The sequence below is a fragment of the Magallana gigas genome, chromosome 2 (genome assembly GCF_963853765.1).
Source record: "Magallana gigas chromosome 2, xbMagGiga1.1, whole genome shotgun sequence".
In the NCBI taxonomy this organism is placed as follows: domain Eukaryota; kingdom Metazoa; phylum Mollusca; class Bivalvia; order Ostreida; family Ostreidae; genus Magallana; species Magallana gigas.
This window is the reverse complement of record NC_088854.1, coordinates 43,951,627-43,960,922: the sequence shown is the minus strand read 5'-3', so window position 1 is coordinate 43,960,922 and position 9,296 is coordinate 43,951,627. Positions and strand designations below refer to the sequence as shown.

The window sequence follows — 9,296 nt, the reverse complement described above, 5'->3', positions numbered from 1 at the left end:
GACCCCGCAAAGGAAAACAACGTTTGCAAAGTTGTTGTTTGGACTATTGTGACGCCTACAAAATTTTCATTAATAAATCTGGGACCAAAAACACATCCCACACCCATCATCAGATTTAAAACGAGACAGGATACACTATAGTATAATTTTTTTTCTATATCTGCATACAGTATCCCGGAGCAAAATTACATAGGGGCGAAATGACTCAGTCCCAATTTAAGCGTCTAGATGACATAGACTATTAAGTAACAAAACTCTGGGGATATTCCGAAGTGTTTTCTGATGAGTGACATTTTTGCCGCAAAGAATGAGTAGAAATCCTATGCGAAAATGTCTAACATTTGCTAAATATTGCTTTTTAAGACAGAACAGAGCTAGTCAGATTACAAGAACATTAACTACATTTAGCCCTAATGATGGCAAGTATTTCGAATTTTCTCTGTTAATTGTAATACAGTTACTACACAATTGCCTTCAAGTTAGTCTGGTACGATCCGCTGTCATTCGTGACACGTCTGGAATGGTCCAAAACTCTTCATGTAGACCAATCTAGCGAAAAGTAGACTGAGTTGTTTCTCCTTGCTTGGTCATTCTGAAAGGTTAATATCCTCAAATTGGTCTCCCTGTGGAGAAATCTTTTTTTTCATTGAATTTAAATTTTCAAGAAGACAAAGTAACAAACCTTTAAGCTACTAAGGCTGCTGTGAAAAATCTATGTATGGCAACCAACAGACGAAAGGACAACTTTTTAAAGAGTGAAGTTGAAGCTGTGGTCTTGTGTAATAATTTAACTTGAATTATCGGTACATAACAGGATGTGAGAAATAAAGAGTGACCAGGCGGGGATTCCAAACCCTGGGCCCCTACATTTCTTATGGGTTAATTTACCAACTGAACTGTCTGGTTGTTGCAATCGAACCAGTCACATTGTCATATTTTTTACCCTCGAATGATATAATATCAGCCTAAAAAATCAACTCCTAGGATCTAACCCCTGGCAAGAGTTGACCTGTCAGTTCCAGGTGTTGGTCACATCACCTAATGTAATGGAATGAGAAAAATAATGACGGACCAAACTGAAATTTGATTCCATGACTCTTGAATCTCTAGAATGGTGCTTTACCCAAAAATCTGGTGTTGGAGATAGTACTGGTCTGACTTTCATTCTTATACATGTATATCAAAGACAATTTTTGAAGACTAGTAATGTTCTAAATTTAATCACCGACTCTGTGTTTATTGTACATCGATCCTCAATAATAATTGTAGCTCTGTTGCAGTTCATCTATTCTATATCAAACCATTATAATTTGTATAATCCATTATTAGACCTGGCAAATGATGTGTTGATATTAGACTGACACATGTTGTATTGTAAAAATTGGTATCAATCTTGTGGCCCATTTTCTTCATTATTTTTTGAGGTACATCAACATCTGTTGTAACTCTGTGTTGTATTAATATCATCTCCACATTTTCTACAGAAATTGGCATTTCTGTTGTCAATCATTAAATATATAGTGAAACCAGTGAGTTGATCCTTAAATGTGTGATCTATGTATTCTTGTAACTTAAAAGATAAACAAGTTCAAAACAAGAATATGCTGTGTGTCAAAGATTAGCTTTTTTTGAATGAGAGCAAAACACCAAAATAGAAGATCAATTCCTTTTACATTTAAAGCTTATTAAATGACTACTGATTTAGTCATTCATAACTCTGTATTTATTTGTGTAGGAGAAGATGATAGGATGTATGTGGATGGTAATGGACAGTTAAGGGAGCGCAAGCTTGGATACGATGAACTCTACCCGGGCCACATACCAACCTCTACTCTACAGAAAGTGCTCCTGTCCATAGGCTCAGCAGGAATGTCTCTCCTAGATCCAAGCAGAGATGGTAAGTTCATAAAATTTGCTATGATAACGACAGTTGTATTTTCACCTGCATTAGTGGAAAGAGGCAAAAAATTATCAAAGGAGTTGATGTAACAACTGTAATTATTTAGGGAGAGGGGGAATGAAGTTTTCAGAATGGCGTTCCCATTTCCATGCATTTTTTTTTAAAGATTACAATAAATATGTTATAGTCAGATGTGTAGGATTTATCATTACAATTGTTTGTTTCCAAAGACATGATTGCCACACTTGGAGAAACTACAGGGACCTGGGCTCTTCGGTCCATAAAGGAGAAGATGGAGGCTGATCCTACAGGTCAAAGAATTCTAACGTAAGCAAAGATCAGAGATTTAAGCATATACAACACTGATTTAGCAAATGAGAATTTAAAGCATGTCATCCTCAGAAACCAACAGCCAGTTTTGTGTATGCTTACTGACTATGGGTGAACTCCATGAATTTCTATCCATTTCACAAATAATTCAAGCTGAATTATGATTGAATCCTTCTGAGAATTAATCTCCCCAGTGGCATGCTTATGTATGTTCAAAGCCTATGCATTTTATTGAAACTTTACCGGTAATTTATGACACTAGAATTTGTGGCATTATCCATGTACAAGTGTTCAAAGACACAATGGCTTTACATGCAAAATGAAATACATGCATTATAATTTTTAATGATTAGGGCACAACCAGTCATCAACACAAACACAGTGTCCATTGATTATTTGGGAAGTTTGCCAGAAGGCACATTTGGAAAGAAATACTGGCATTTTCTTAGCAAAAATGTAAGTGAAAAAACTTACTCAATTTGTTTATAGTGATTGTGGGGTCACATTACCTCAATTACTTGCATTGTCAAATACATGCATATTTTTTATTTTTTACATTTCACTATATTCAGGGATTTTCTCCAGATGCCAGATTGCCGATTCACTTTGTAGATGATCCAGAGCTGAAGTATGTTATGTTGAGATACCGCCAAGTTCATGACCTGTTCCATTCTGTACTGGGGATGCCACCTCACATGCTGGGCGAAGTAGCTGTCAAGTGGGTGGAGGCCCTGCAGACCGGACTCCCAATGTGTGCCCTAGGGGCACTGTTTGGCCCACTGAGACTAGGCCCAAAGTATGTAGTCTTTATCACAAAATATAAATATTAAACTGCAATTATGTAAATAGAAAATAAAAAAAAGAAAAAGGAAAAGGGCCTGTTAAGGCCTAAAATATACATGACGAATATATATGATTATGGTATCAACAGTATCCTAGGTTTTGCTGTACATGTATTGATTAAAATTTTATTACCATTTGAAAAGAGGACTACAACTTTATAATTGTTTAATTTTGATTAAAATCTATTTGAGTTATGCTCCTTTTCAGATATTACATTAAAAATAAAATACATGTGTCTGCCTTTAGCATTAAAATTATGAAAACATTTAGACATGAAAAAATTTTGTGATCATTTTTTGCAAGGTCTAAATGATAAATTTGTTGTTTCCAATTTTAGGCACACCAAGAAATACATTGAAACCTATCTTCCTTGGGCAATAAGAAATGGACAGAATGCCAAGTTTTTAATGGCTGTTTACTGGGAAGAGCACTGGGAGGATGACCTAGAAACACTCCGCCAAGAACTGAATATAGAGCCACCCCCAATCATAGCCTCCAAATCTTAATCTACAATTCACTTAACATTTTATAGATTACATATGAATTCAAATACATGTTAAATGCCATTCTTGTATTAAAGTTGCTTATTGATATTATTAGTTTGACTGTTTTGATTGTTTGTTTGTCAAGTGAGAGAAGCAATATACTGACTCATTTGACGTTCAAGTTTGGTACATTTCTTTTAAATTAAAGATCAAGAAAATAAGCAGTGCTTCAAATTTATATAGTCAGTGTACCCCTGTCAATCAACTGAATTGAGGACCCAGATTCGATGTTAAAAAATGATCGACATTCATTTACTGGTCTTGTGACAGTGTATACAATGTCTGGCACTCGCGGCCACTGAGCAATTAACTTTTTAGACATTTTAATATTGACTGGACATCAGTGAAATGGTGCCATCCTAAAGGGCCCTGCTTAAGTAAAGGATAAAGATTGAAGGTGGATTAAGATGGGTGTTCCAGAGAAATATTTTGACCCTTGGTCAAGAAAATTAGTTCACTGTCACAGCACACCCTCTAGTTTACCCATTGGCACTGTATTGGTATGAGTGAAGTTTGAGAACAACTTTGGCAAGGGGAAAGAAAACATGTCCTGGACAATCAGATGAAAGAAAATTGGTTCAACATCACTGCACTTTCTCTACCCATTGGTATGTCTATGGGTGATGTTTAAGCCTGACTGGGCTACACGGATAGTGAATATGTTCTAGACAAGGATTTACAGGGGTAATTCATCATTGACCTTTTGGGTTATTCAACCTTGAGCTTCAATCTAGAAAATTGGTAAAGGGTCACTCCATATCCACAGTTACTTTATCGGTTTAATCTAAATGCTTATTGTTGCAATTAGTACCAGTAATAGCTTACTATTTTGCCTCAATGATCACACTTTTACTTCTACTATGTATTTTAAGATGAATCATAGTCACTTGTAGAGCTCTTTGTGATATGTGACAAGATAAGACCCCCCTACCCCCACCCCCAAAAAAATTATTAAAAAGCCAAGTAATTAATGACCTAATCACCTTACTTTTTAATATTTCATTACATAATATACCTAAACAGTAACTTAAAAAAAACATCAAAAAAAAATCATTCAAGTTTTTCTTTTACATTTTTATTTATTTTTTTAAATTATGTTCCAGTAATTTCTGTTTTAAAAAATGGTCTACACAGTCAGATCAGGTAACTTTATTCACTAGTCAACCATTTGTGATTGTCAAGTATCAATTACATGTATACTCAACATTCACAAATTTGCAATTCACAGTCTGATTTGCAAAATTAAACAAAAGACTTTTAGAGAAAATAGTCTGTAACATTACAAATGACATAGCAAAGGACATTCTATTAAAATGTGTGCATAATTGCATATACATGTACATCTTTGTTATGAAAATCTAGATGTATATAATCCTTGCACTGAATGTCTTCCGAGAAGCTGCCCGTAAAACACTTTGTCTGTGTGTATCACTTTTCTCATCACCTCTGTCTGTTTTGTGCTGCTTCTTTGCGTGCTGCATCTTGTAAAAGTTGTGTGTCGCACTCATCAGCCGGAAGTTGAACATAGCGCACGACAGAGCCACGAATAAAACAGTTTTTCACAGAAAGCTGAAAAAAAACAATTCGAACATATCTTAGATGACTTTTTTTTCCTATCTTGGATGTTTTTTTCCCCATTTATATTTTACATTTAAAGTTGGCTTATAACATTCTGACACAACCAATTTCTTAAATATGTGGGAGGAAAAATGCAGATTTATAGTACCCATGGTTTTCACTGTTATTGATGCACACAAACTGACTTACCATATGGGGGTACTTGTCTGGATCTGTTACCGTAATATCTGTTAACTTTATGTTCAGAAACTGGTCCACTGAGTGAAGAGTCCCACAAATACTGTAAATCAAATTAAAAAAGTGATACAAAATACCAGCACTTGTATCCCAGTTACATGCAAATCTTTCTTTTCGACCTACAAATTAAAAATTTCTTAATCACACTTTCAAAGCTAAATTTGACCTTCAAACCAAATATATATTATTGTTATAATACATGTATATACAATAATGCAGATATGTATTGAACAAAGTATAGGGCCAACATTAATTATGCCAAACAGATTGACACAGGCAAACAGGTAGATAGGGCAAATGCACCTGATACCCATTGATGGCCATCAAAACATGATGTCAATCTAATTAAACCTAGATGTTCCGAAACTGCTACCGTCTTAGAAGCGGTCACAAAATCTACTGTAATTGTAATGTTTCTTTATTAAATATAGTTTGCACAACATTCAACAATGAATTATGTCATAAAACAGATAGTAAAGCCTTTTCATATTCAGCTTCAAAAAACTACCACAGTTTAACAGTTAAGCTTTCACAACTTAAAAAGTATAAAATTAAATATTATAAATAATTTAAAAAAAAACAACTTTTAATTTTCTTTGAAAATCTAGTTTTACCTGAGGTCGTTCTTCAGTTCCACGACAACATCCTTCCCAACCAGTGATTTAAAAAATGAATAGAAAAGCTGAAAAGAATAAAAACAAATTCAATTTAGGGTGATTTCACCATGCATCGGACACCTTTGGATTTTTCCCTTTGTTCACGCATCAAATATCGTCCAAATATAAATAAAACTTGTTTTAAAAGTTGCAGGTTTTCCCCTTGCTTAATTATTGAAGAAAAAATTGTGAAATTGTTAAAAATGTAGAAAATAAAGCAAATTAATGAAGCGTTGAACTATTTCACCATGGATCGGACAATATTTACCAAGCATCGGACAGCTATAGCAGTACAGTAGAGATTAAAAATAACAACATTTTCTGGTTTTAATGCAAAAATACAAAGGTTCGGAAATATTAATTTATTCAATTGCAATTCATATTTCTTTTAATGTAAGTCCTTAAATCTACATATAGGAATTTAGACTAGTGCTTCTGTTTAAAGGAATATTTATCATAAGGGGTTCTTTATCGTGCCAGCTCCTACAGGAACTTTGGACTAAAAAGGGTTTGTCCGTAAAACTCGATTTTTAAGTGGTTTGAGGAAAATGTTTGTATCAATTATTTTTTAAATTTATATTTTACTTCACATTTAAAGTATATCACAAGGAATGGGCACATAATATCCATATTATTAGAAAAAATCATGCAGTGAAAACTGTCCGATGCATGGTTAACTTTTGTCCGATCCATGGTGAAATGAACATATGGTGCAATAATGACCTTGACATTAATTGTTCAAATTTCTTGGACTTATTTTAATCAAATTTTGTTTCAAAACTTACTTCTTTCTAATTATTTTAGGCAGAGAGTGCATTTTCACTAATTCACAATCAAACGCACAACATTCAAATAATGCTTTAGTGTAAAATCTTCGTAACTTAATTTTCAATAATGGCGTATTTGATGTCATTTTACGATGTCTATATTGCTATTTCTTTGACAATGTGACTGTCAAATTCTTAATAATGATAAAGTTCATTTGTTCTAATTCAGGAATATACGAAACAACACATGAGCGCATGCACATTTATTTGTATATTTATAAACAAATTTGTCCGATCCAAGGTATGTGTCCGATGCATGGTTAAATCACCCTATTTGTCACCCAGTCTCTTTGATTTCTAAAGTTTTCTTGTGTTTTGCGCTTGCACAACAGAGAAAATTCGAACTACAATTAATTTATATGCAGCTACTTTATAACATATTATCACGAAATAAATACTATTTAATTACATGTCTGGCATTATTTCCTGTAGAAAAAAGTCAATAAAAGTACTAATATTTCTCTATTACCATTTTATTTTCGGCGTCAGTCGAGATCCCGGCGCTATATTTATTTAGTAGGTCGTATCTTAAATTATTCGTGTAAAGTAAGTCGTCAATGTTTCAGTCGTTTTGAATATGTATTTTTTTATTCACATGAAGGACCTTGCATTTTTTTTAGTCGTTTTGAATATGTATTTTCTATTCACATGAAGGACAATGCATTTTTTTTTATATATCTGGACAGGGTACCTACCGAACCCCCCCCCCCTTTTTTTTTAAATTTCTTTTTTTTTTTTATAGAGTTTATTTTTATTGATTTGTATATTTTCCCCTCCCCTTCCGAATCACAAAAAATACAAAACTTCAATGGTTTCAATTCGATTCATTAACCATAGAATAATTATTCTTTATACAAGATTTATTGAATGATTTTGCTACTTATTGTTTTAGAAATATTCATACTTATGTGATTTTTGTAAAGACAGAATTCATACTTGGAGATCTCTCTCTCTCTCTCTCTCTCTCTCTCTCTCTCTCTCTCTCTCTCTCTCTCTCTCTCTCTCTCTCTCTCTCTCTCTCTCTCTCTCTCATATAAAGATATAACCAATTTCTTACAAACAAACAATTTTTTTTTGCTGTTCATGTTTAAGAAAATACACTTCAAAACGTAGATTTTTAGGTGAATTATTTTTACAGAACCTGCTTAAATGTTAAATTTCCTTTGATGTTGATGATGAAAATAATTTTAAAAAGGAGAATGCTGTAAAAATCCATTGTAGGGACTCGAGACCTTAGGCTGCCGTTTGGGACACCTCGTTAATGGTGATAATTTCTTGGGACTCTGAGCAAATTAAACAAGAGGTATAGAGGCCACACCGTTCACCTGACCAATAATTTCCAAAAATGCTGAAATCAGCTTTACCGAATCAAGCACTAAATATCTGGACAATTTAGTAGAGTGGATATCATGAGGCTTCATAATATTATATAAATAGTGCCTTTTTGGGAGGATAAAAGTTAATTGAAATTGACACTCCCGAGAAAAGAGTTGTCAACCGACGCGAGGGAAATATGATTTTTCTGGGGGTAATAAAATTAATCTTCATATTTCCCAAACATTCATGCAATAAAAGTCTTATCATACTGAACAGCATATTATTACACAAAATACGTCGATTTCTAATTTTCTAACAATTTTGCGACATGTCGAAAGCAGTAACGTCGTGATTGTTTGTTTGTTTTTTGAGTTGTTTTTTTTTTGTAATTGTCTCTCTTTTCTTTTATAGATTTGAATCAAATAATTATAGTAAAATTGTTTTTTTGTGACACAAAGTGAATTCCAATGATTAAATATTTATGAATTGATCATATTTGTCAACATCGTATGCTCATATTGGCTTTTTGATACATTTGGAATGAAAAATCCCGAGACTTCCGAAGATTTGAGACCCGATATTTTTTCCCCGGGAGACACGACGTTTTGATCGACAGGTCTCGTGACTCTTTAGACCAATCAGGTGACGCGTTATATAGAATAATCATAATGAGGTATAATAAAACGTATCATAAACATGATAAACTGCGTCTGAAAGAATAATAATACAAATTGTAGCATTGGATTTCTTGTGAAGAATATTTTTTACGGATTTTTCACATACATGTATATTCATATGCTGATTTTCTAAACCATCCAGAGACTCCATAATTAGTGTGTGGCTCATGGTTGGAGCAATTTAAAATCCAATAATGTAACTCTGAACCCCTCCTTGGGGCCCATTAATGGCCCAGAGGTCACACTTTGATGAATCTACACTTTAACAGGGTGATTGTTAAGTTATATCACACATTGTAGCATTGTTGTTCCCAAGAAGATCTTGAACGATTTTTTATATTACATTAAGCTTATCTTAGAACTGTTGCTAGGGTTTAATAATTGTA

At 33.5% G+C, this 9,296-nt stretch overlaps 2 protein-coding genes across 2 annotated transcripts; one reads left to right on the top strand and one right to left on the bottom strand.

Annotated features, from left to right (window-relative positions):
* Positions 1–233: 233 nt before the first annotated feature.
* LOC105330851 (ubiquinone biosynthesis protein COQ4 homolog, mitochondrial) lies at positions 234–3,666 on the top strand. Its single transcript, XM_011432778.4, has 6 exons — positions 234–419; positions 1,736–1,897; positions 2,131–2,227; positions 2,584–2,686; positions 2,803–3,026; positions 3,411–3,666. The coding sequence occupies exons 1-6, from the start codon at positions 308–310 to the stop codon at positions 3,577–3,579; spliced, it is 867 nt and encodes a 288-aa protein (XP_011431080.3). The 5' UTR covers positions 234–307; the 3' UTR covers positions 3,580–3,666.
* A 1,005-nt stretch (positions 3,667–4,671) lies between these two features.
* LOC105330850 (U6 snRNA-associated Sm-like protein LSm2) lies at positions 4,672–7,474 on the bottom strand. The gene is made up of 4 exons (XM_034445350.2): positions 7,386–7,474; positions 6,048–6,115; positions 5,386–5,476; positions 4,672–5,187 (listed from the first exon to the last, which is right to left on the bottom strand). The coding sequence occupies exons 1-4, from the start codon at positions 7,386–7,388 to the stop codon at positions 5,059–5,061; spliced, it is 291 nt and encodes a 96-aa protein (XP_034301241.2). The 5' UTR covers positions 7,389–7,474; the 3' UTR covers positions 4,672–5,058.
* Positions 7,475–9,296: the final 1,822 nt, after the last annotated feature.

Excerpts from the sequence above, each read along its gene's own strand:
- LOC105330851 (XM_011432778.4), top strand. The coding sequence starts at position 308 with ATGAGTAGAAATCCTATGCGAAAATGTCTAACATTTGCTAAATATTGC. Across the intron at positions 2,228-2,583 it reads ACAGGTCAAAGAATTCTAAC|GGCACAACCAGTCATCAACA; the intron begins GTAAGCAAAGAT and ends TTTAATGATTAG. Across the intron at positions 2,687-2,802 it reads GGCATTTTCTTAGCAAAAAT|GGATTTTCTCCAGATGCCAG; the intron begins GTAAGTGAAAAA and ends CACTATATTCAG.
- LOC105330850 (XM_034445350.2), bottom strand. Across the intron at positions 5,477-6,047 it reads GAACTGAAGAACGACCTCAG|TATTTGTGGGACTCTTCACT; the intron begins GTAAAACTAGAT and ends TTTGATTTACAG. Across the intron at positions 5,188-5,385 it reads CAGACAAGTACCCCCATATG|CTTTCTGTGAAAAACTGTTT; the intron begins GTAAGTCAGTTT and ends GTTTTTTTTCAG.